Source organism: Micromys minutus (genome assembly GCF_963924665.1).
Source record: "Micromys minutus genome assembly, chromosome: 4".
Taxonomy (NCBI): Eukaryota; Metazoa; Chordata; class Mammalia; order Rodentia; family Muridae; genus Micromys; species Micromys minutus.
Window position 1 is genome coordinate 76,700,325 of NC_137973.1, and position 27,559 is coordinate 76,727,883.

The window sequence follows — 27,559 nt, forward strand, 5'->3', positions numbered from 1 at the left end:
AGAGAAACTCAAGAAAAGAAAAAAGAAATATGTTTCTTCCTAAGAGTCTTTTTATTGAAAATCTTGACGATGTTGTAAATAGTGTTGTTTTTAAGATTTCTTATCAAGAGCAGTTGGAAAACACCTAAACCATTAATTCTGCATTCTGTGGAAACTTCTAAAAATGACCTTGCTTGGAACATGTCCTGGTGGGCCATGAACTTCCCTTATGTCTTCATATGCCAAGCCACGATAGGTGGTTCCTCCTCGGGGATCAGAAGCAGATGAGATCTCAGGCAATGGAGAAACTTCAGGAGACAACTTACATGTGTGTTCATGCATAACTTATAACTAATTAACCATTTCCAAATGTTCTGAGTGGAACCCATTTCTTGTTAGTAGTCTTAACCTTGACTTTTCATCTCAACTGCATTTCTAGTTCATTAGGAACTGTGTCACACAAGAAAGGGGACATGTGTTCTAGTTCTGCTGTTGTTGTGATAGAAGACTGTTCGTTAGAGCGAGCTGGGACTTTGTGTGAGCCCTCGGCTTCATTGTTCTGTTAGTCCCATTTCACAATTCTTCAAGCTTACTGTGTCCTGCTCCGGTGTTTTTATTTAATTCTCTGGTTGAGAAATTTACTACACACATATCTGCATCTAGCTTGGATGCTTGGCACATTAATAAACACTTGTCAAAGCAATGAATGGTAGTTTTGTGTTTCTGAAAAGTTATGAAATTACTGTAAATTCCATGCCTTTTGATATTGAAACCATTGCTCACTTTTTATTTTTATTGAATCACATTATTGTTGCTTTAACATTTCCTTCCCCTCTGATAAAGCTTGATTCGTTTACAGTTGGTTTTTCTCTGCCCTCACTAAGGGACTTTAGAGAAGAAACTATACCTAATCTTGGTCATTCTAAAAAAAAAAAAATTGATCCACATATCTTTCTCATCATAAAGTAATTGAGGAGGTACATTCTAGTTTATAATGTATTTTAATTACATTTTTTAATGTGTGGGTGCATGTGTGTCACTGTGTCCATGTTGTGGTATGTTTGCTCAGGTCAGAGGACATCCTGTGGATGTCAGGTCTCCCTTGTAGCCTGGGTTCTGTGGGTGGAATTCAACTCTTTAAGCTTCCTGGCAGGCACCTGGACCAGCCATCTCACTGCCAAGGCCTACATAGGACTTTCATTCAGTCCGATTTTGCTGATAAATAACTCTTTGGGGTACATTGACAGGTTTTTTTTTCCAATCCAGTTATTCCATAGAAGAAAAAGCACTCTGGTTCTATTCACTGGAAGCTGCCATGGAGAGATAGGTATTTGGTAGCCGCCCAGACTTTGGGAAGGTCTTTTTTCTAAAACCTTAAGACAGGAAAAGAAAAAAAGAACTAATTGCCATTTGATGCCCTTATTTTGTTTTAAAATAAGGACATTTATCCCCTTAACTTTAGTGTATTTTGTTTTTAACCTTACACTTTCAGTTAATTATTAAATGACCAGTAGAGTCACCAGTAGAGTCACCAGTAGAGTAAACCAGTAGAGTCACCAGACGGTGTAAGTAACTCGTTCCACGGGGCATCCACTCTGTGTCATGGGCTTTCAGGACCTAAAGCTCTAGAAAAAGCAGGGCTTACTTTGAAGTTTATGGCACGGACAGAAATCTGGCCATGCGAGTGAAAAGCACACTTCAGAGCCTTGAATCCATTCTATACTGCATTCTCTCTCAGGTGCTATCAAGATTTGTGAGATTAGTGTGTGTGTGTGTGTGTGTGTGTGTGTGTGTGTGTGTATGCATGGGTGTGTATGTGTATGTGTGTGTGTGTATGTGTGTGTATGTGTGTGTGTGTATGCATGGGTGTGTATGTGTATGTGTGTGTGTGTGTGTATGCATGGGTGTGTATGTGTGTGTGTGTGTGTGTGTGTATGCATGGGTGTGTATGTGTATGTGTGTGTGTGTGTGTGTGTATGCATGGGTGTGTATGTGTGGGTGTTTGTGTGTATGTGTGTGTGTACATTCATGGGTGTGTGCATGGGTGTGAATGAGGGGAAGGGAAGGCAAGGCTTCTGTGGTGTGGAGGGAAGTTTTCGTTTCCTAACTTCCATGAACAACCGTGCCTGGAATCATTTATTTGGAGTCCAGGATCCCACCACCCCAAACATAGGCTTGTTTTTATTTAAGGGATATTGGAAACTTGTGGAAATAAATGTGTTTTTTACTTTTCTTTGTTTTCTTAATACCTACCTCATGGGTCCCGACCTTTTCCTTCAGACTGGCTGAGTATATGTTTCCCTTAAAATTGATCACTGACCCCAGAATAAGTGTGATTTTCTTTTTCCATGATCTGCCCTAAAGAACTCCATTAATAGCATACTAAACTGGATTACAACCTCGCTGAATAAGAGCTTTGAATTCTAGCAACCTTGGAATAAAGGGCATAGAGAAAGTAATACTGCCCAGAATGACATCGGGCAAGCCAGGAGAAAAGGGTGGAATGCAGCTATAGGCTGGCAGCATCAACAGCTCCAAGCAGGTTTATTAGCAATTTAATAGAATATGGTTATTCAGACACAATAATGGCCTTGGCTGAAAAGTCTGTTCTGTTCTTTTTCCCATACACTTTGGAATGAGAAGAATGTGATGCCTGAGACTTCAACCAGCCTCATGAATTTTAAGTCCTCTTTAGATATAGAATGGGGTAGACGGCACGTAATCAGCGTGGACTAGGAGCTGAATGCACAGGATATCAGGTGTCCTCAAGATAATGAGGATTCAGCTTGGCCAGGTGCATTCTGGGTCTGTCCCGAATGTCCAGCAAATCATTTGGCTGTCATACTTCTGACCTAAGACTTAAATCTGTGTCAGGACACCTTCCAATGTCTCAAGGCAGCAGTTTTCTTTAGCAGCTTAACATTTCTTCTCTCTCTCTCTCTCTCTCTCTCTCTCTCTCTCTCTCTCTCTCTCTCTCTCGATGATTCATGTACATTTATAGTACAAGGTATCTATGAATTTGGACATAGCTTTGAGTTCTCAGACTTTTAACATATATCCTACATGAGTCCTCAAGTATTCCGTAAATATTTGAATATTTTATAAAGTTGTTCTCAAAATGTATTACTACAATAAAAGTCTGAATCTGACTTAGGTTAACTCTCAAATGATTCTAAAATGAAGTGGGGAGGTTGATCACACTTGACATAACCTCAAAACAAAATAGTTTTCTAAGATAATTTTTCAGAAAACCTTAATTAATCCCAGATTAAATCATATGGGCTTATTTTTTAAATTACTTTATCATTTCTATTATTACTATATTAATTCCCTATTTTCAACTAATTTAATTGTTGTTGTTGTTGTGATTGTTGTCATTGTCATGGTTGTCATCTTCATAGTTGTGTGAACGTATAGATATGTGTTTGTGTTAGCACACATGATTACACGCACCATGGTCCAGTGTACAGGTTAGAGGACATCTCGTGGAAGTTACGAGGTCAGGTTAGCACAGCAAGCACCTTTCCCCCACTGAGCTGTCTCACAGGTTCTATATCTGAACAGAAATGGGATCCCTCTGGGGTGCAGGACTGTGTTGCTTTTACAGGGAGGGGCGTCCTAAGTAGCTGAGAACATACCTGGTTTGATAGTAATATCCTAGAGATCCAGCAGTAAAGGAGCTGTTGGCTAGGCTGGCAGTGCTCCCATGTGCTCCATTTAAAGATGTTTGAAACCCAGCCCTGGCTGCAGATCAGAGCAGAGGAAGGATGCCTCGGTGATAACAGGGTCCCTGAGCAGTGGTAGCTGCTCTGTCCTCAGCACCAGTCTACCACTGTTTCCATGTTGGTTGGTGAGCTCACGTCAGGTCAGTTCCTCCTCTGTGTTTCATTTGTATGTTGGGTCTAATTTAATAGCAGTGTTACCAAAAAATGTGCCGTGAGCATACTTAGAAGAAATGTCTATAAACCTTTGTGGCAGTGGCATAACTGAATGGTATGTACGCTGGCATATTGTGACAGCAATGGTTTCTAAGGCTGTGCCAACCCAGCCTACGATACACAGGAATACATAGGACCAGTTACAACAGCCGAGGTGGAATGAGCCAATTATCTAAGCAAAAACGATGTGTGTAATATAGCTTCAGGCGGTCCACTGTCTCAAATCTGGAATCACGTGAGTGTGGATGTTAGGATAAGAGAAGTCTGCATTGACAAGGTGTGTGCTCTGCCTGGGAACAGGTGGTCATTTGTATAGTTGTATAGTTGTAGTTTTCAGTGTGCAGGCAGGCCATTGGTCCCAGACAGCTCTCCACCCGCTTTGGCTTTTATCTGCTAGGCAACCTTTGCTCTGTTTGGTTTTGTACATTTTCTTCATTCAGTGAACTTTTTGTATCATGGTTGATCTTTCTCCTGATTCTTAAGCTTTCGCATTCTTCACCCTTGGGTATTTGTCAGGATCCCCCTCAGTTCCTGCACAGTTTCCCACTGGCTTCCGCTACTAAGACGGCTGTGTCTTAGAGTGTGCCCTGTAGGCTAGAAAGAGTTCATCTACATTCTAGGATTTCTGAGTTTCTGTGCAAGAGACTCTGAAGCAACAAGAAAATCTGCCTAACTCTGTAATGTCAGTCAAGAAGAGGTCCTTAAGTCACGTCCTTGTAGACTACTAAAGGGCACTTAGTTTTGAGAGGTACAAATACATCTGTCCATTGAGAATTCATCTCAGGACTTAAGATCAACTTGTATGCCATTACATTTAGTTAAGAAACATCAGAAAACTTCACAGATTGTAACCACTATTCAGGTGAGTTCTGCCAGCAGAGCGTCTGCTTTGCAGACCAGAGAAGCATTGTTTTCTAATGAGCACATTCCTATTGTGAACTGGAATGCATCTGAGCTGTAATAAATCTGCTTGACAGACAATGGAGTTCAGCCAGTGCAGTGCTGGTTCAGGGAAAAAGACAATAAATAGGGCAGTGACATTTATGGGAATCATTTTCAACGCTGTTCTGCCTCATCAGAAGGGTATCTTGATGGTGTTGAAGTCACGGTGCACTGAGAATCACTTAGAACCAGATACAAAGTCCCTTCTGTGTGGTACCTAAGTGGCTCTTCCTCCAACCATGTTTGATTTAAAATCACTATTAGTGATAAGCTGGAAGTGGAGAGGGAGGATTTTCTCTTTCCAAAGGGGAAGAAACACTACAAAGGCAAGACGCTTATCATATTTTTTCAAAAGTAATTAGGGAAAGGCAAAACTCATTAGCTCAACAATAATTATCTGTCCTTGCTAAAACATTGACTGGAATGTTTCTGTTAGGAAAATATTACTGAATTTTTCCATTTTCAGTCCAGCTGAGGATGCCCATATCTGATAACAGAGAAGAGAAATTATCCCATGTTTTTGTTACTACCATGTTAGAACATGGACAGCCTTCAAAGACAGTTTCTTGAATCTGGGTGGGGGGTATGTGCACTTGTGATATGTGGTGTGTGTGTGTGTGTGTGTGTGTGTGTGTGTGTGTGTGTGTGTGTGTGGTGTGCACAATATATAGTGTGAGTGGCATATGTGTGTGAGTGGCATGTGTATGTGGCGTGTGTGTGCTATCTGGTGTGTGTGTGTGTTTGTCTCGTGTACATGTGGTGTATGGTGTGTATGTGTGGTACGTGATGTATGTGAGTGTCATGTATGTGTGAATCTCATGTGTTTATGTGGCATGTGTGTGTATGTGCGTGTGAGAGTAAGTGTCATGTATGTGATGTGTGTATACGAGTATCATGTATATATGGTGTGTGAGAGTATCATGTATGTGTGAATCTTGTGTATGTGACATGTATGTATACATGTGTATGATTGTCATGTGTGTGTGTGGTGTGGTATGTGTGTGTAAGATATGTGGGGTATGTGTGTGTGTGGTATATGGTATATGTGAATATGGTATTTATATGAATATTGTGTGTGTGTGTGTGTGTGTTTCTGGGCATCAAGCCAAGGGCCTTATGCACAAAGGGCAAATACTGTACCACCATTTGCCCTAGGCTTCAAAGCTAACCACTTTGTACAACTGGAGTTAAAAATAAAGTTTTAATATTATCCATAAAGCTTGGTCAACTCGTTTTGAAGAAAGCTACGAATATATGATTAAGAATGAGAATTCATGAAACCGTTAGCTGTGCTGCAGCCTGGACTAGGATGGCAGCTTCTCAGAATCAGTTAGTGCGCAGTCCACAAACTCTGACAGCCTCCGCAGCTCCACTAGTGAAGGCTCCAGCAGCAGCTCACAAGGAAGATTAGGAAGAAAACAAAACGTAAGCACCAGTAATCTAAAAGCAAATAAGTGAACAGTCCCACCTTCTAAAACAGTCCCACCATCCTGCAGATAGACAAAGCATCAGCTCTGGCCATTGTGAAGGTTTGTTTCAGAGTGTAGAAAAGCAATAAGCACAGAATTGCTTAAATATTTATATAGAGCCTCATCCTCCCTTTTAAATATAGACAGCAGTCGCAGAGAATATTCTAGCTCTGGCTGCTCTTTTTGAGGGCCAGGAACCAATTCTTAGCACCCACATGGTAGCTTACAACAGTCTCTAACTCCAATTCTAGGGGATCTGACATTTTTACTGGCTTCTGTGGGCACTACATGCATGCATGCACAGGGTGCACAGACATACATGTATGTAGTCACACACATACACAATGAATGAATGAATGAATGCTTTTGAAATAATGTTTCTTAATTAGCCTGCAAGCATTTATCTCCTCCTGGGTTGCCATATAGTGTAAATAGAATTTGAGCCGATTGACCCAGAATGTGTTAGGAAGCTTCACATCCTGCGTCTTGCCTACCCAATTGATTTGTTTAGTCGACTTCATCTTGCGTCCTGCTCAGATGATTACAAGATTCATGACTTCTGAGGGAATAAAGCTTTGTGTTTCTGTTACAGTTACACAGCACCTACAGGACCGAGTTTAACAAGAAAGTGTCTAGACAATTGGCAAGCGGTACTTCAGGCCTTCAGATACCTGGGGGTGGGGGTTGCTACAAAGTTTAGTACTGTCCATTTATTGGTTTTGAGAACTTTCGTCTAGATCAGTGGTTCCCAACCTTCCTAATGCTGCGACCCTTTAATACAATTCTTCATGTTGCAGTGACCTCCCCATTCATAAAATTATTTTCGTTGTTACTTCATAACTGTGATTTTCTACTGTCATGAATTGTAAATGTATACGTCTGTGTTTTCCAATGGTCTTGGGCGACCCCTATGAAAGGGTCATTCACCCCACCCCCAGAAAAAGGGTCACGACCCACAGGTTGAAAACCACTGATGTAGATGTCATCTGCACAGTCACCGTGAGTATGCATGGAGTAGACCTTCCTGCCAAAGAGGGGGTTCTCCATGCTTCCCTGCCAACAGCACCACCCCCCACAGGCAACAAATGAGCAAGGCCTGCAAGAGTCTCATCTCTAGAACTTAACTATTGAAAGGCGTAGATAAAGCAAGTTTCGTACACCCTTCCTGCAACTCACAATCTAGCCTCCGACAATCTCTTGGTTGTCAGTGCATGCTGACCATTACCCTTGCAGAAGCCCAGACTGACACATTCGGATTTGTTGACATTTTTCCGTTTGAACTTCTACATCTCTCCACCCTTACTGTGCTGACTGGTTTTGTGTTTACTTGGCCCTTACTGTGCTGACTGGTTTTGTGTTTGCTTGACACAAGCGAGAGTCACCTGGACAGGAGAGAATCTCAATTGAGAAATGCCTCTTTAGCATTTCTCAATTGGGGTGTAAGCAAGCCTGTATGGGGCATTTTGTTATCAGTGATTGATGTGGGAGGCCCACCCCATTGTGGGTGGGGCCATCTTGGGCTCATGGTCCTGGGTTCTACGAGAAAGCAAGCTGAGCAAACCTGTAAGCAGCAGCCCTCCATGGCCTCTTCATCAGCTCCTGCCTCCAGGTTCCTGCCCTGGTTGAGTTCCTGTCCTTACTTCCCTCAATGTTGAACAGTGATGATGAAGCCTTTCTGACCCAGGTCATTTTGGGCATGATGTTCCATCTTACAATAGTAACACTAACTCCCTGCCCTTCTACATGAAAATGTGATGCCCTTTCAAGTCAGTCGTTCATAGCAAATGCCTAAAGTCATCCTGGTCACTCCCCTCCCTTCCCCACATCTAGTCCACCAATTTTGCCAGCTCTCCCTTGAGAACACAAGCCTTGTTCAGGCATGTTTACTCATCTCCACTGTCCCCATGGCTTTACAACCTCAGCACAGGCATCTCCCTCTTAGACATGGCTGCTGCCTCTTCCCTGACTTTCCTGCTGCCATGCGTGTCTTCCTGTCCCCTTTCTACAAAACAGCTCTCCAGAATTGCCTTTGTAAAATGGCCATTGTCACTCTCAGACTCTGCAGTGGCTCCCTAGACTCTTATGATTCCAGCCCTGTCTGCTGGCTCACTGCAACCCCTTGTCACACTCCTAATCTTCTAGAACAGACAGAAGAAGGTATCCACATGGGACGGGCCCTTCCACATTAAGGGAGTCTTTAGAAGCACGGAATTATTTCCTTACAGGTCTGGAGACCAGAAGTCTGAAATAAAGGTGTCTGTCCAAAAGGGCTGCTGGGTTTCTTTTTTGTCTCTTTTTCCTTTCTTGTTTTCTCCTCCTCCTCCTCCTTCTCCTCCTCCTCTTCACTTAACGTTTATTTACTTTCTTTGTGTCTGTGCACACACTTATGTGTCCAAATGACTTACAGGAGTGAGTTTTCTCCACTACCTTGTGGGTCCTAGAAATTAAACTCACTTCACAAACAGACTTGGTGGCAGCTATCTTACCTGCTGAGCCATCTCGACCGTCCAAGGTTGGTGTCTTCTGAGGTGCCTCACTTTGTCTTGCAAATGGATCTGCCGTCCTTGGGGGGTCTGGTTCCTGTGTGACTGTGTTCTAAATGCCTTTGCTTGTAGGACAGCAGTCAGTGGGGTGGGGTCCCACTATAATGGCCTCATTTTAGTAGGGCCCATACTTACGGCTATATTTTAAACTAATTACCCTTGTAGAGACTCTATCTAAATACAGCCACATTCAGAAGTTCTGGGAGTTTTCACCATGTGAACTTGGCAGGGACACGGCCCGCACGTAACACTCGCTCTCCTGATTCAGCCACATACTGCCTACCTTTCTTTACCCTAAACAAGTTAAGCTTGTTTCTGCCTGAGAGCTTCTGCCATGACTCCTGTTGGCCTACCAACTGGCAGCAGGCTTGACCTTTCTGGTTATCCTGGCTTTGACGCAGATGCCACATTTTCAGAAAGGCTTCTCCTAACCTCACTCTCATTTTATAAATCGCCTGGATCAAATCTCTGTCCAGCACTTACTACTATCAGGTTTTTTTTTTTTTGGTTTATTATTTATTTCCTGTCCCCTCTTTCCCCATCAAAATAGACACAGTGTTCTTCTTTTTCGTTAATATTCTTTGCCTGATAATAAGACCAAGTATTTGTCCTATTGGTGAAATAATGAGTCAGTAACTATAGAATCACAGGATAACTGAGTTGGAGAAAAGCGGTGGGTTTGTCATTGTTGAAACAAATGAAAGATACTTTCTCACTGGGAAGTATTTACAAGTAGAATAAATGTACTCACCTTGACAGGTTCAAGGCTGTTTACACGTCACACTGCTCTGTATCGCCACCATCGCTAAATACAAGTGCATAGTTGTATCTTGTGCATGAGGGTTGTTTTATCACCATTTCTGAAAATGATGTTTAGCTCACAAAGTTGTTCAGCTGTTTGCTCAATAAACATATACAGAAAGCTGGCCAAAGCCTTTTATTATGCAGGCAAAATTTTCTAGGCGATGGAAGAAAACACAGGAAGAGTATCTACCATGACTAGGATCTATAATTGGGGCATGCTGGAATATAGAAAGGAGTCTGAGACGAAAGAATTACCATGAGTTTAAGGACAGACTGACCCAAGTTCAGGTCCTGGCACCCACATAGTAGACAAAGTAAAGCGGCACCCAAAAGTTGTCCTCTGACCTGCACACACTCACCACTCCCCTCAAAGAAAAACTTAATATTTAAAACCTGAGTGGGGGCTGGAGAGATGGCTCAGAGGTTGGGAGCACTGACTGCTCTTGCAGAGGTCCTGAGTTCAATTCCTAGTAACTACATGGTGGCTCACAACCATCTGTAATGGGATCCATACGGTCTTCTGGTGTGTCTGACAGCTACAGTGTACTCACATACATAAAATAAATAAATAAATCTTTAAAGAAACAGTCATTTTACCAAACTCAAACAATATTGCTGATGCCAAGAAGTGCATGCTGACAGGAGCCTGATATAGCTGTCTTCTGAGAGGCTCTGCCAAAACCTTGCTGATAGATAAGCAGATGCTTACACCCAACCATCAGACTAAGAAGAAGGTGCCCAATGGAGGAGTTAGAGAAAGGATTGAAGGAACCGAGGGGGTTTGCAACCCCATAAGAAAAACAGTATCAACCTACCAGAGCTCCCAGGGATTAAACCACTATCCAAAGACAGACCCATGTCTCCAACTGCACATGTAACAGAGGATGGCCTTGTTGGGCATCAGTGGGAGAAGAAGCCCTTGGTCCTGCCAAGGCTCAATGCCACAGTGTAGGGGAATGCCAGGGCAGGGAGATAGGAGGGGGTGGATGGGTGGGTGAACAAACACCCTCATAGAAGCAGGGGAAGGGGTGGTGGGATAACATTTGAAATGTAAATAAAATATATCCAATTAAAAAAAAACTGGGTGGGGGTTTTCCAGGGTGACTCAAGACCTGTAATGTATTAATTCTGCATTGAAATTCAAAATATTTCCCATATGTTAGATCTATTTACTTTTGTGTTGTGAATGGCAGCGGGCAACTTTTCCCAGGAAGACATGGCATTCTGAGTGCTGTATCTATTGCTTGTTTTGGATGGCTTGCACAGAAAACTTTTATGGTTCTTGGATTTCCGGAAAATTAGCTTAAAATGTAGATGTCTGTCATTTTTCTGGTTTCTACCCTGCTGAATTTTGCAGCTGACACTCATTTTCATCTGGCCTTTGGCTGTAGAGCACTGTTTTCTGTCCTCTGCAGGCTGAGTGGCAGTGACTCTTAGTACTCAGTACATGCATTGTCATGATCTTCAGCGTGGAACAGGGACACTGGAATGTAAACAGTATATGTCAGGAGAGCTGTCAAGACCAATGGAGTCCTCTTTGCTTTTCATCCGAAAAGCTGATTGTCACTTTGAGCCTTCTCCCTGGAGACAGTCTCAGCATGACATCTTTATGGAAAGGCTTTGGAGTCTCTGGGACTTTGTCCTTGTTTCTCCCAACAGGGAGGGAGTATCTGTCTGTTTTATCAGAGTGGGTTTTTGTTGCTTCCATGTACTCTAGCCCCAGTGGTTTTCCTCCTGTGTTTCTGTCTACCTTTCCTTGAAGTCTCGGGTCCTGCAGATCTGTGCCCTGCTGTGCAGGTGAGTACTAGAATCTCAGCCGGACACTCTGACATGCAGAACTGCATCAGCTTTGCTTCATCTACAGAACTGAGAAGGTGGAAACCTTTCTAAGGCTCGTTTAGTTTTTCAGATTACTGTTCGTAAGCTACTACTTTCTGTAAGCAGGTCAGTCCTACTCTGGGGTTGTTAGACATACCCTTTGATCCACACACATATCAGCTATCAGAACAGATGTTATCAGTTGAAAAATCACACCTTACACTGTATATGGTCTGTGTGACATCAAGGTGTGTAACTAACCCTGTACGTACAGACAGAACAACGTCTCTTGTTAGTAGTAATTATTTCTGTCCCCAGGGTCAGTATCCCTTAGTTAGATGGTGATCTATTACTGACTCTTTGGATTTTACTCTTTGGATGAATCAATATCCATCACATAAGTGAATGAGTTTTTGCACTTAGCTGCAACTCATGGAAAATGCAAATCAAATTGCTTAGGAAATAAACACTCATATAAATCCCCAGGCTGCTAGATTCATCCCTTCAGCCATGTCAGGGGCAGCAGATTCTCTCCATCTCTCTACTCACTTGCAGCTTGGGGATTGCACCAGTTCCAGGCACCACATTCATACACAGCATCCAAAGGAAGGTGAAGAGGTTGTCTCCTCCTATGGCTATGGGAACTGCAAAACAGATTTCCTGATCCTGGCCAAGACTGGGCCACTTGGAAAAGAGATTTAACTGACATCCTTGACTTGTCCCTGTAGGGATATGATGGTAACTGAATGGCACATGAAGTGTCAGATCTTTAAACAAAGTTGGCACTTAGAAACCAAGCTTAATAAGATTTTGCATGCAATTGCCAATGGAGCATCTGCGCTATTAAAACCAGTAAAGAGCCCAGGTTGTTCACTGTTGATGGATAGGTTCCTCTTCCTGTCGACCTAGAGTCTGAGTTGCTGAGATGATGGAATGACAAAGAAGCCAGCCTGCAGCTGTGCCACAGGACAAAGGTTCCATTCCCCTAGGGGAGCACAAAGCAGGACTCTCAATATGGGGAGGCACTGGGCTTTATTGGTGCGGAACTCCCGGGACAAGAGCCGCAGTGGTACCCAGGATTATAATCTGAAGGAGGACTGAGCAGGAAAGATCACTTGATCCTGGGTGTGTGAGTACTGGATGGAGCTGCTTAAATCCTCCATCGATGGGAAGGTTGGCCCTGAGGAATGGGTAGGGAATGAGCCCAGTGTTGGTGAGACCTGTGTGGCGTGTGGACACACGAGAATGCACAGAGCTTGACAAGTGACAGGACTCCCTTATGTTCCACAGAACACCCGCCAGCCAGTGGCTCACAGGCATAAAAACACTGTGACGGTCAATGCCAAAATTAAATATGATTATCAGTTAATGTCAGGTCACTATTCACACACCTTTTCTGTCTAATTTGCTCAGCAGAGCTCTCCTGTTCACCTCTGAGGGCACCCATTCGGCTGGGATTTTAAACTTCGCTTTTGGTTTTAATCCCATGTTCCTCATCCCTGGACCCAGCCTCTTGCTTCTGATTGAATTTGCTTAAATACCAGAATACTTGCCTCATGAATAACCATCTGGGGTGTTTTTCAGTAAACTCGGTGGGAGGAAAACGCAATCACACACTTGCGACTGCCAAAAAAACAGTTTTGAGAGTACAGCTCTTAGAATCTAGAACAGGAAATGACCTCATCTTAACCTGTGGCCCACTCATATTACAAATATAGATAAGAAGACACAGAATCCCGACTGACTTTTAGTGCTTGTCACTGGAGATAAATCAGTAAGTTTACAAGTCCAGGAACTCTGTGGAGGAAAGATGCAACAGATATCTCAGTCTGTGAGAAATGTTTTTAGAGATCTTATTCATGAAATGTTCTTTTTAAAGATTCAGTAAGAGGGAAAATGAACTGTTTATATAAATAACAATTGTACATATTGGCCATTCTATAAGTATGAGAAGTTCCCAGAGTAATCAGAAGATTAAATGGCATTTACTTAACTCTGCCTGATAACTTGAATGTTCAGTGATTAAATGTTTCCAGTTATACAAGCCATTTTTCTAATTTTCTAATAACTCCTTCATTGATTTATTGGAGGCTTGGGTCAGCTGCTTAGAGTCTGTAGATCATCTAAGAAGCTCCTTTTGTCTCTAAGTATAGGTAGCCGAGCAGCAGGGCTAATAACTAGTGTAAACATTTTTATTTAACTTAAATGTCACCTCCTCAAAGAGTCCTTGTCTAAATAACGTGCTTGCCTTTTCTCAAACATATTATAACAAACTATATATGACTTACATGGTTTGATTTTTTAAAACCACAAAGGCACCATATGCATAATAAATGTACATACAAATATGTATATATGCAAACATTTCTATGACTGAGACAGGGGCCATACCTATTTTTACTAAATGAAAAATTATTAACCAGGACCCCTGGGGGCTCCCAGAGACTGAACCACCAACCAAAGAGCATATGTGGGCTGGATCTAGCCCCTCCCCCAACCCTGCACATATAGAGCAGAAGTATAGCTTGTTCTTCATGTGGGTCTTCCAACAACTGGAACAGGGGCTGTCCCTGACTCTTGCCTGCAGTAGATCCTCTTCTCCTAACTGGGCTGGCTTCAGTGGGAGGAAATGTGTCTAGTCCCGCAGTGACTTGATGTGCCAGTCTGGGTTGGTACCCAGGGGCCTCCCCCTCCTCAGAGGAGAAGGGGGGCTGCAGTCAGGATGTAAAATGAATAACTAAATTACTGGAAAGGATTATTAATCTTGACAATTCGGCACATGCATGCATTGTAACTTAATCATCTTCTGCACCATTACCCTCTCTCACCCGCTGAATCTTCCCCACAGCTTGTGCACCTACTTTTATGCCTCCTTTTTGTCTCATTTGTTGGGGGCAGCTTGTCACTCACTGAACTTGACTGAGGTGACTTGCATGAGCATAGACAGGGTCTTTGTTACTGCCATGTGTAACTAAGAGTGTCCCCAGCACTGAAGAAAATGGCTCTCTCCCCTCAGCAGCTATTAGCTGCCCAGTGCTCTCCTGAGACCCCATTTGTGTGGAATTCTGAGGGGCCAGACTTGGTGCAGGTCCCACAGCTGCTGTGAGTTCACAAGCACAACAGTTATGACATGTTCAGAAGTCTGCTTGTCAAAGCACCCTATCCCCCACTCTGACAATCTGTGTTCTCTGAACCTTAAAGGGGGTGCCATGCCTATTTTTATGGCCACCGATCACAATCTATCGTGATGTTTAGCTCTCAATAAACATTGATAATTGTTTAACTGAATGAGTTAGAATAGATTGGGGTGAGCCAAGATACAGCTTTGGCGATACATACACAAGCAAACACATTCACACTTTTGTTACTTTCATTTATTTGGGTATCTGTTTTAGGCATTTTTTAATTTGACTGTATTTCAATGAGTTATAGATTAAGAAATTTTTGTTTCGAAGCTCAGTGGTTAAGAGCACTGACTACTTTTCCAGAGGTCCTTCTGAGTTCAATTCCCAGTAATCACATGGTGGCTCACAACCATCTATAATGGGATCTGATGCCTTCTTCTGGGGTGTCTGAATAAAGTGACATGAAACAAATAAATCTTTAAAAGAAAATAATTTTTTTTTGTGTGTCTAGGACCCCTAGGCAAAAAAATCATTGTCAGTTCAGGACCACCAAGACCAAATTTCCGCACAAAGGGGATTAGAGGATGAGGGGGAAGGGAAGGCATAGGGTATTTGTCCTGAAGAAACAAAGGGCTGCCCCTGAATAGAGAAAAGACAGAGGTGACCAATAGGAACGTGGTTTATAAAGGTAAAGGGGAAACCCACCCTTCCCCAACCCTACACATTAGGGTGGGGTCTTAAATTTTAATTGGTCATGCTAATTAGGTGACCTAAAGGGGGCTTTTGATTGCTCGACTTCAAAACTGTGATAGCTTGACCATGACACTCAGCCTCAGGAAAAGGAAGTGGCCAAATAAGGGGACAGACCTTGGAGGCTAGCTTCAGGAATGTGGTCTCCTGGTTGTTAGGAAAGCATAGGTAATTAGGGGGAAAGGCGAGGCCTGCTAGAGCCATGTTCTCTGTGCTCAGGCTGGCCAGAGTGCCTTCACCCTGAGCATTTAAAATGATATTCTTGAGACTTTATTAGGAAAGTCTTATGAGTTGTGTACCATATTCTAAGGAAACAATTTGGAAATAATTGTATAATTTTCTTTTTTGTTTCTAACCAAGAACTTTCCAAATACAGGCTTAACTAAAACCTGTTTAAACTTGGAGTTTGCTGTATTCTCTTTCTTTATTGCTACATAAGCATAGACATATGTATCTGTTATCTGTTTTTGCAGGTCACAGGTTTGAACATGGTGTATCTTGGGGTGGTCGTTTTTGTTGTTGTTCAAGGTCACATAAGGCCACAGTCCAGGTGTTATCTAGACAATATTCTTTCTGATGGAGAGATTGTTCCTCTTCTGAACTGACTCAGACTGTCAACAGCATTTAGTTTCTTTGTAGTTCTAGGACTAACAACCTGTTTTGGATGTTTGATTTTGGTTGTTTTCAGTTTTCTTTTTGTTTTGGTGGGCTATTAGCCAGCAATTGTTTTCTCTTCCTAGAGGCCACCTTAGACCCTTCTTCCATGGGTGGTCTCACTACTGCCGCGAGTTGATGGTCTATCTGGTCAACCTTGGGATTTAGCATCACTATGGAAAGGAACCTCTGAGCCTGTGAAGGAGCTTCCACATTAAGTTACTTAAGGTGGGGAGACCCACCCTAACTGAGGGCCACATCGTCCCATGTGCTAGGTTCTGGAGCAAATTAACTTTGGGGCAAAACAAACCCTTCCTCCTTAAGTTACTTTGTCCGGGATTTCATCCCAGCAATGGTAGGGCAACTAAAAATAGCGTCTTGCTTTTTTTTTTTTTTTTTTTTTTTAAAAGAGAGCATCACATTTTCCTGACTTCTCTCTAATCGTGAAAAGCTCTTTTAAGAGCCCCAGATTAGGTCAGGGCCACTCAGGCTAATCTCCCTCTTGACTAGCTTAAATCAACTGTTCGGTCAACTGAATTACACCCTCAAAATATCTTCTCTTGTTCTGTGCAGTGCAAACGTGTCATGGGAGTGGTGGGCCTGCACTGTATGTTGCCCTTTCCACTCTCAGAGGAAAAGTTTATGCAGGATGATTAAAGATACAAAAGCACCAGCCTCTTCCCATGATTACAAAGACCCTTCTCATCATTTGGAACTTATTCTACTCTTTTGGAGATGTTTACAGAGCATATCTGAGTGTTCTTTTTTTTTTTTCTTTGTAACTTCATTGTGTTTGAAAACACATAGTTGATCACTTACTTAAAAACTTTTTTGCACAGAGAACTACAAGCAATTTGGTAACTGAAGGAGTAGCCCCCCCAAATTCCCTAGGTTTAGTTGGTGCAGTGTTTAGCAAAGCAAAATTCAAAATCTTTAAAAACCATCCCCAGGTTTTGACCACTGTCAACTGGCCTTCAAATTGCCTGAGTTCACATTCCTTTAAAATAAATAATAGTAAAGACACCCCATTTCTGAGCATGCTTAGAGCCTCACCAGCCCTCGATGCTTTGGTTTTGTCAATGTCCTGATCACTTTTTGTCAGTGACACAAGCATCAGAGCATCTAGAAGTTTCTGTGTGAACCTCTCTTGCTTATTTGATATGTGACATGGTCAGGCTGTCTGCTTCACTCTGTTCCCTCTCCAGTGGAACAGGAAGAATGCTTGGGCATGCTTAGTCAGACTGTCGGCACCTTCTGAATTCAGTATGCGTTCTTCTTAGGGTGCCAGAAGTATGGGAAGTATGGGGGATGAGATGTGTGTTTGCAATTAACATTACTGATTTCCTCCTGAAAGCAGAAGATGGAAGAGGATTTTGGTATGGCTTCAATTAGAAATGGATTCTGAGTTAAACCTCTCTTTGATCTTTTGTTTTTAATAATTTTGGTTTCAGTAATTTAATGAACATATGTGGAAAAATCCAAGAAATCAACCACTGAACAAATCCAAGGCATCCCAAGATTGAAGGGTGGTGGTTAATATGTGGATTGCCCTCAGTCAGTGTTCTTGGTGTGGTTTGTACATTCCGCTTGTGTTACTTAATGCTCTCAATCACTCTGTAACCTAACGTCCCGCAGCTCAAATATGCAGAAACCCCCATCGATCTCTGGTATGAAGACCATCACAGAACCTAAAACCCCTTGGCATATGGTCCCATAATACTAAGTTCGCTTAAATGTAGAGTTCAAGAGATTCTCTGTTCGAATGCTAACATGGGCTAAACTGACTCTAGGGACTCGGTCTCACAATGTACACTGGGATTAGGCTCACAAGATTTGACCCGGGTGTCGGTCAGTCTCCCTCAGCCTCAGGTGACTCATGCATGAAATAGGTGTCCTAATACCAACCATTATTACAAGCATCACAGAATAATTCCATTTTATTGTCATTGCATTTGCCCCACTAAAATTTCAACTTTCAGAGCATGGACTTTGAAAAGGAAAGTCTGCAGTTTGGAAAAAGCAAGTTGGTGTCTACTCGTGGATTACATGAGACACTATAGGAAACCATGACATGGACAATAAGCATTGACGTAAAAGTAGTCAAATGTACCAGACCAAGTGGCCACAGATGTGCTGATGATCGAAGAGTAGTGAAGTGGCGTAAGGAAATAAGAATGCCACTTGTTGCCACAGATGACATTGTGTGGCTTTGAGGCATCAGCAGGTTCCCAGCCAACTGTGCTCTGACACACTAACAGCATGACATTAGCTTCCCTAGTGGCTTCCCTAGCCCTACCTCACATCTAAAGTATAACAAAGAAGTGCAGCTGCTGCTGACAGCACATGACAGATCTGAGGGCGGGGTAGACGTGCCAGCCACAGACAGGTCAGCTCATCTACAGTCGTGCCACCTGCCTGTCCATCACACGGAAGCGGATAAAGGAGAGGGTGGCTTTGCAGACAGGCTGCTGTATATTGTGAATGAGATTACAGCACAGATGTGTCCACCAGGTTTTGCAAACCCGTTCATGACGTCCAGAGTGAAGAAGCGAAACCTAAATAGTGGTATTGAGGCGGCCCAGTGGTCAGCTATAGATAGCATCTGCTGGAAAATACCAATGTTAATAAAACCCACGCAGTCAATTGTGGCAGTACAGTGTACTGGCTAGTTTTGTGTGTCAGCTTGACACAAGCTAGAGTTATCACAGAGAAAGGAGCCTCCCTTGAGGAAATGTTCCATGAGATCCAGCTGTAGGGCATTTTCTCAATTAGTGATCAAGGGGGGAGGGCCCATCATAGGTGGTACCATCCCTGGACTGGTAGTCCTGGGTTCTATAAGAAAGGAAGCTGAGCAAGCCAGGGGAGAATTCAGTAAGCAGCACCTTTCTATGACGTCTGCATCAGCTCCTGCTTTCAAGTTCCTGCCTGTATGAGTTCCTGTCCTGACTTCCTTTGGTGATGAACAGCAATGTGGAAGTGGAAGCTGAATAAACCCTTTCCTCTCCAACTTGCTTCCTGGTCATGGTGTTTTGTGCAAGAATACAAACCCTGACTAAGACATACAGAGAATTACTCTGAATGCAACTTCCCAAGACAATGCTGTGAGGGTTTGTGTCTAATTTGTAGTTACCTTACATTTGGGAACATGTTTGGGTTTGATTTTTGTTTATATTAAGGGAAAAAAGGAAATCTAAAAGGTTTTGCATAGTGATGAAAATCTGTGTTTGTATATTTTTCTTTATGTTTGAAATGTAACCTGAATTGAAACCAATAGATAAGTTACTTCAGAGTAAAATGGCAACGCCATAGACTGTGGGTTTTGAGCTCAATGTGCCAGGCACTGAGCTAGGTGCTTCCTGTACAGGATCCTGTTTGTGAGTCACATAATCCCCATGGCAGAGAAAATAGTACCCCTTTACAGATGAGGAAACCACAAACTGTATCACTCCTTAGCAGTATTCAAATTCCTGGTGCTGTCCGTGAGAGCTCCATAGACTTGAAGAGGGGACGGAGTGAGAAGGAAGGAGAGGGAATGAGACAGGTGAGAAAGGAAGCCAGGCACTGAGAGAGAAAAGGAATCCTACAGGCTAAAGGGCTCATAACCTACACAGCTTGAGTTGTCATGACTGATACCCTTTTGTGGGATTGCGTGATGGATAGTGTTAACTGTCTTAGACACTATCAGGAATCATACAAGTGACAAGCTTGGGGCATATGCTGTAAGGGACTGTGCTGACTAGATTAGCTGAAGTGGGAAGACCCACTGAAAGTGGGCAGGATCATCCAGGGCTGGACAAAAGTATGAGATTAATAGCACCAGTGTCTCCTGTGCCCTGCTGCTGTGGCTTCCTTTGTGGTGAGCTGTCACCTCCAACTGTGTTCAGAACAAGCCCGTTCTCCCTTAGCCTGTTCTTTGAGAGATGTTACATCACAGCAACAGGAAAGGCTACAAAAAGACTATTGTTGCCTGCGGTTGTTTTTCTTATTGGTATTGGTGGTTTACGGTCTTGGGTTCTTTCTGTGGTGGTGATTGATTTGTTTTGGTGTTGGGTCTCTTTTTTGTTGATTGGTGGGTTGGTTTTCAGTCAGGGGAATCTCTCTATGGAACCGTTGCTGGCTCAGAACTTCACAGGTAGTTTAAACTGACCTCAAACTCACAGTCCTCTTTGCCTCCAGTGCTAGGACAAAAGGCAAGAGGCATGACACCCAGCCTTCGACTTTTGAGTCCTGTGGGGCATCTTACCAGACAGGCATACCTCTTTCTAGGTGCAGTACCTGCTTCAGGTTAGTTCAAAGGAGAGATTATAAGGAATGTGTCTCAACACAACAGCCTCCTGGAGCCAGGAGTAAATAGAACCAGCAGGATTTGAACACGCACTTGCTCTGGTCAAACCGCTCTCACTCTGAATTGGCTTTGTGGGAAAGACTGCGTTTTATTTTGTGGGAACCCAGATGGAATCTGTCGCACAGTCGTAAAACACAGAAACTTGTCTAAATGTGAGAAAAAGCAGCAGGTTTTTTTTTGCTTGTGGGTCATATTTGCAGCCGAAGAATCTGTTGCCATATGCACAGTCTGTTGTTTCAGATAACAAAAGTTGTATCTGATATTTTTGTGCACTTACAGTTCTGTGTGTTATGAGCTCTACATGAGTTTAGTGGTCAGAAGGAGCTTAAGAAGTTGGTGGTAGCATAAATACTCCCTTTAAAGATGAGCAGGCTGGGGTGCAGTCTGCCCACTGACCCAGGCAAGAGAGATGTAGCTCAGAGCACGTCAGTCTTTAGAATAGAGTTGGGTCATCAGCTGAGGCGTCTCCGATTTCTTCTTTTAATTTCTGATCTATGTGTTAGCGGCACCCATTCAGCTCAGCCTGCAGAATCAATACTATTTGCTCTGATGGTTTCTCTGAGGGATTTGGAATTTCCACTGCGGCGCCGGGGTCTGCGAAAGGTGGAGTGTTGGGTCCTTCGGTGTTTCTCCTGGATGTAAATGAAATCAGCGTGACTGTCGGTTCATGGCTGCATCTGTTCCTGTTATGTTCCTCCTTCTGTCATTTCATTTACCGTTCAACTGGCCCAGTGGCTGGCTGGCTCCAGTCTGGTGTGTCAGGGTAGTGCCAGGCCTACTGTAGGAGACTTTGTGTGCTTCCCTGGAAGTCTGTACCAGGAGGATTCAGTGGGGCAGCCTGCTGGGCTATGTTCTCCCGTTTTCTTAGACATCTCCCTGGGGTTAGCATGCCCAGCCTGATGCTGCGCAGCCCTGAACCTCTCACAGCTGTCTACTTCATGTTTAAGTTTTCTAAACTCTTATTCAGACATTGACTCTGAAAGTAATCTAGTACCATCCACATGTATGGTGCAGACCTATCCCAACACCTGACAATGGAGCAGTGACAGATATAATTACATCTGGATAGCACATAATACAGATGTAACGTAGTGTCGGTATACATGGTTTCACAGCTAGGAAACCACAGTATTTTATACTTGAAAATCGTTTTCCCTTTAGAATAATTTTATCAGAAGTGTCCAACGGATTCTTAACTGTGCACACGCCCTCAAAGTTTCCAAAGGCGTGGGGGGGGGGGGGTGGGATGTCTGGTTACATGATTCTGACTGATCGCTTTTCAAAACCAGGAGAAAATAAACCTTCAATATTTGAAAGAAGCTTGAAAGATGGAAGGAGGTTTTCAGAGACACTGCTCAGTGACAGCGTCCATCTTTTTCTTGTCTTTAACTCCAAAGAGTTGGAACGAAGGTTCTCAGTTGAGATAATGTGTAGTTGCAGCTTTTCCAGACAGCGTCTGTGTTTCTGCCGGATTCCCAGTTACTGAAATATGAACTTCCATAGCCCAGTCCTCAGGACCTCTCTCCTTACACTCCGTGAATTTTCTATAGACATTAAAACTGACAACAGGAGCAAGTGTGTGTGTGTGTGTGTGTGTGTGTGTGTGTGTGTGTGTGTGTATGAGAGAGAGAGAGAGAGAGAGAGAGAGAGAGAGAGAGAGAGAGTTCAAAGTCTCCCAAATCCTGGCAAATGCTGTTTTGCTCCTGCTTGTATGATAGGACAATCCCCCTTCCTGTTAAAGCAGACACTGAATGCATTTACTATATAAAGACCATTTTGTCTGTGGAAATTCCTTTTATTGTCCTGAGTCACTCTGGTGTGTGGAAATGTAGCATGAGTTCCAGACAAGGACGAGGTGGTGTGTTTGTCTTTCTTTAATGTTTTAAATGCATGAATGTCCGTATTGTCAAAGTATTTCCATATTTTTATTAGTTTAGAAGCAGATTATGTAGTGATGCCTCTTCAGTGACAATCTGCCCTGTGTAGTGGGCATTTGGCAGGGATGCCCACCGGGGTGTGACCTCTTGTTTTTCTGTTAGCCCTGTTCATGTCTTCTTAATAGATACTTACTATTTTAAAGGTTGCACAGCCTGCGGTAGTTGGTGACAAGCTGTAATTTTTAAAAATGTATAAAAATGAATAAGCCTCAGTCATATCACTTTCTAATTCAGTTCAGAGTGTCTCCATGATGGATAAACCCGGACTCAGAGTTCCTCAGCTTCACTTCCCAGAATTCTTGTTTTCCAGTTACTGTATTTGTTAATAACCTCTAGGGAACTAAGTTTTAAAAACACATGAATATGAATTTTAACAGCAGAATGGTTAAGAAGCTGTGAGTACATAGCATTTTTAGAAAGTATTTTCTAAGAAACCAATGGCTATCCTCCATGCCGCCTGAAGCACCGAGTGATCGTCACTGTTCACTAGTATGCCTCGTGTTTGTGATTTCGACCATCTCACTTGGACCTAAAATTAATTCTTATACTTTCTTACAAGGACAAGAACACTGGGTGGTAGGGCTCCTGCCTCTCAGTGGTCTAACTAGTCAGGCCCCAACACAACAGAGCCCCAACTAGTCAACCTTCTTAGACAACACAAGACTATGGTATTGAGTCAGTGTTACACTAGAGCAGTGATTTTCAACCTGTGGGTCAAACAACCCTTTCAACAGAGGTCATGCATCAAATATCTTGCATATCAGATATTTACATTATGATTTGTAACAGTCGCTAAATTACAGTTAGGAAGTAGCCACAAGAATAATTTTATGGTTGGAGTCACATAAGGAACTGTTTACTTAGGGGTCACAACATCAGGAAGGTTTAGAACCACTGTGCCAGACGGAAAACCAAAGAGATTTTGTTTTGTTTTTAAGACAGTGTATCATTCTATAGACCAGGCTGACCTCACAGCAATGCTCCTCCTCGCCCCCACCCCATCCCAGTTAGCCTCCAGAGTTCTAGGGCTAGAGGTATGAGCCACCATACCCAACTCTTTATAAAGAGGTGCTTTCTAGCAAAAAAAAATTTCTCCTGTTAGGAACGACTGTGACGGATCCTGATCTCTACTGTTATCTATACTATATACCCACCTGTATCCACAAGGATGAGAGTGTGTGTGCATGTGTGTGTGTGTGAGAGAGAGAGAGAGAGAGAGACAGAGACAGACAAGGTGAGAGAGAGAGAGAGAGAGAGAGAGAGAGAGAGAGAGAGAGAGAGAGAGGAAACAGACGGAGACAGAGAAACAGAGACAGACAGAGAGGGAGAGAGGGAGCGTTGGGGGGGGGGAGAGCTGAGCAGTCATGGGGAGCTGGTTTTTCACACTGGGAAGTGGCTGGTATTAATACGAACTGTTTGGTTTTCAACAGGTTGACATGATGAAAGAGGCTTTGGAAAAACTTCAGCTCAACATAGTGGAGATGAAGGACGAAAATGCAACCTTAGACGGTGGGGACGTCCTATTCACAGGTATGCACACATCCATCTTCAACTCTAATGCCCGGTGGTGGGTGTCTTCTTGCTCCTCTGCTCTAATACCCAGCCCGTAATTACTTGAGTCATTAACCTGCTTCTTCAGCCATCAAATGAGTACTAAGCGCAGAGATACTAATCATGCAGGAACTCACAGTGAAGAAGATTGGCCTTCTGTTCAGAAGCAATGTGTGATACCTAGGTACATTTCATGCTTCCTTGCAGTACAGCTGTTTTTCACCAGTACATTCACATTGCATAATTTGTTATCCTTTACAGGAATAAAATTAATATGTAACATGGTTTTCTACAATTGGATTTATATGTTGCACAGTATTTCCCTTGTGTAGCCACACACCAGGTGTCTTAGTTTGGGTTTCCATTGCTGTAAAGAGACACCATGACCAAGGCAACTCTTACAAAGAACGTTTGATTGGGGCTGGCTTACAGGTTCAGAGGTTCGGTCCATTGTCATCAAGACAGGAAACATGGTAACATCCAGGCAGGCATGATGCAGAGGAAGCTGAGAGTTCTACATCCTGATTAGAAGGCCTCCAGGAGAAGACTGATGTACTGGCAGCTAGGAGGAGGGTCTCAAACCCCACTCCTACAGTGACACACTTCCTCCAACAAGGCCACACCCTCCTAATAATGCCACTCCCTGGGACAAGCATATCCAATCCACCACACAGGGTTCTTAATTTAAAATTAGCATCACAGACAAATAATTTCTTTCCAGATGGCAAGATGAATTCAAATAAATTTCTATGCAAATTGAGTTGTCTTTGTGCTAGCATAACTCAATGAACTATAAATGTTAATATGGTTACTGGTCTAACCAGAATCCATATATGATGGCTACTAAAGAAACAATAATTATAGCATTTAACCTCTCCACTTCTTTATGACAATGCATTATTACATAAAATCTCCACCCTTGGACACATTCTGGCTCTAATTTATAGTGAGAGTTTGTTTGCCCTAAATGTCAAAGATTTTCACCAGTGTAGTCCAAATACAGACATTGGCTCTAGAGGAATAAAGAAAGTAGTCTTATGAGACCTACAAGCACCAGGCTTCTTGGGAGTAAGTCTGAGAGTCTAGCAGATGAATACCATATATATTGGCCTGTGTTATTTTTAAATGCCTTGATTTATTAACATTATGGTTTAATAATATTCGTGGTGGCAAAGGACAGAGAGGAGAAAGAGGCAGCTTTAATCTGTGACACTTCAGCACCTTCTTGTTTGATGTCCTGTGGCTATGGCTGGAGCCATTTTATTGCCCATTTCTAAGGGTCAGTATTCAAACCATGGCTCTTGTGAACAGCACCCAATAGTGCTGAGGCTGTCTGTCACAGGGTAGCACCCTGTCTCTGGATTTGGGTTACATGTACCTTGAGCCCTCAGCATACAGCATAAGGGTATCAGGGGAACTGACCATATATCCGTAACTCAGGTTGTGCCTGAGCTGACTCAGCCGTTCTCTGTATCTTCCCAGAAGCCCCTCAGAATGGTCTCCATGCCTCCTGTGCACAGTACTGACACTCTTTATGACAGAGCAGAGCAGCGCCGGTTTTCCCTTAGAAAATGGGCTTCTGTGAGAACTAGCAGTGTGAGCCACACTCCCTTCCAACGTAGCGCATTTTATACCAGAACGTATGTCTACAGTAATATAACGTATGGGGAACAGGCTCAAATATTCTTTCAACCACGGTTTAATCAAGGTGGTCTGTTTACAGCGAGTTAATATTAGATCTGAACAGCTCACCTGCACTAACCCTGATAGTCTCTCAGTGTGGACCACACCATACATCAGGCATCTGTTCCTTCGACCAAAGTTCTTCCCACGGCACGCCAAGCCTGTTGTCTTTACCTCATGGCACACGGAGTCTAAGCCCTGATGCTGTCTGAATCTTCCTTTACTCGTTCAATAAGTTCATATCTTAAGACTTATCCTATTACAAGCTGAGGTGGAGGCCTGGGGAGGTTGACCCAGTGAGCGAAGCATTTGCCTCTCAAGGCTGAGGAACCGAGCCCTATTCCCCAGAGCCCACATAAAGCCAGAAACACGTCTGTAGTCCCAGTCTGTCTACAGTGAGAAATGGAGACAAAATTCCCAGCAGCGTGGGGGCTGGCCGGCCTGGCTTGCACAGTGGTGACCAAGAGACCCTGATCAAGGTGGATAGATAGTTCAAGGTTGTCCTCCGGGTTCTACACTTGAGCCCCCACTGTCTCCCTCATCTCCCCCTCCATCTCTCCCTTGAGAAAACATAACATTTGCCATTTTTCACATTTTAAAGTATAAAACCCATGAGCCATAAGTTACATTTGCAACATATGCAAGTTAGCCCCTCGGTCTTTAGATCGGCAGCGCGGGGTAAGTGTTAGAGGCCAAAGCACTTCCAGCATGCTCTCTGCCTCCTTCTTCCCATGAGTCAAAGCGTCATTATTAATTTATCAAGAAACAGACTGAAGGAGCGCAGCCTTCCAGTTCCACTTCCTGCTGGAAAATCTGTCCGTCGCGCCAGCAGCTACTGGCAAAGACCTGTTTCCATCTCATTTCCCCCAAATAGGTACCATCGACTCACCCCTTCATTTATTTATTTTGTGAAATCCAGACTTATATAACTGAGCTATAAATGTGTACATGCTGTTTAAAGACAAGTAATAAAATAAGCGTGCCTACCCCCGGCTTGTGAAACTGAACCCTGCCAGGAGCACAGGAACCCCGGTGGGGTCCCCACTCCAGCCTCAGGAAGCCAGTCTGTTCACTGTCCTGTTGATCCTTGCCTGGTCTCTCTTTGAAGTTTGTCTCAGTATTTGTATTTAATGTTGCTCTTCTTATAAGTTCCGATTGCTGTAGTGTCCACAGTATGAATTATTGTGTGATTTTTCTACTTTTGTCCTGAGTTGGTAGATAAAACTAATAGGTTTTTATGTTGGCCATTGTTCTGTGGAAAAGAATATACCACCAAAGATTTATTTATTTTACTGACGGGCAGATAGTGCAGTGCTTCTTGGATTTTGTCTGTTACTGCCTCCAAAGCTGCTATGTCTGTTCCTGTGTGTGTCTTCTGGGCTCACACATGAATTCTGGGTAGACTCTGCTGCTTCAGTATGATGGTTATCTGATTTTTCTTCATTTCAACTTTCTGATCAGCCTTGAATATCAGGAACAAAATCAACCCATCATTATCCATTTCTATATACAGTGTTGAATTTGGTTTGCTAATATGTCTAAAACTTGTGTTTCCATGCTCTATTTTTCTTTCTTTTTTTCTTCACCTGGTTTTCGTAAAACTGTTATATTGCCCTCATAATAATGTGCTGGGGGATACCTCGTATCTTTCTATTCTCCGGAACCAGTACAGTCTATGTTGTGTATCCCCTTTGAGTTCCTGGCACACACTCAGTGGGAGATTTTAGCCTGCCTCGGTTACTTGAATGCTCATATGGCTGCTTAGGCTTCCCTGGGCCTGTTCTGGTGAGTCCCGTCTCCTGATCTTGTCTCTTTTAGCTCAGCTTTCAGAATGTTGGCTACAGAATCATTCTTCGTGTCTCTCCAAACTGCATAGCAACTGTAGCTAGCCTCCCTTTCCCTTGTGATGCTTGTGTGAGCTGATCTCTCTCCGCCCCCCCCCCCAATACTGGCTTTTGTGAACCCTTTCTCCTAAGTGTTTCCTTTATCTTTCTTTGTCTTCTTTTAAATTTCTTTATTTA

General features: G+C 43.1%; 1 protein-coding gene across 1 annotated transcript in view; it reads left to right on the plus strand.

The window, feature by feature from the left end:
- DDAH1 (dimethylarginine dimethylaminohydrolase 1) overlaps positions 1–27,559 on the plus strand; it is a 121,328-nt gene that overhangs the window by 63,302 nt on the left and 30,467 nt on the right. Inside the window, exon 2 of the mRNA XM_080916332.1 lies at positions 23,735–23,834. Coding sequence (XP_080772458.1) covers positions 23,735–23,834 — 100 coding nt within the window. The remainder of the gene's footprint in view (positions 1–23,734; positions 23,835–27,559) is intronic.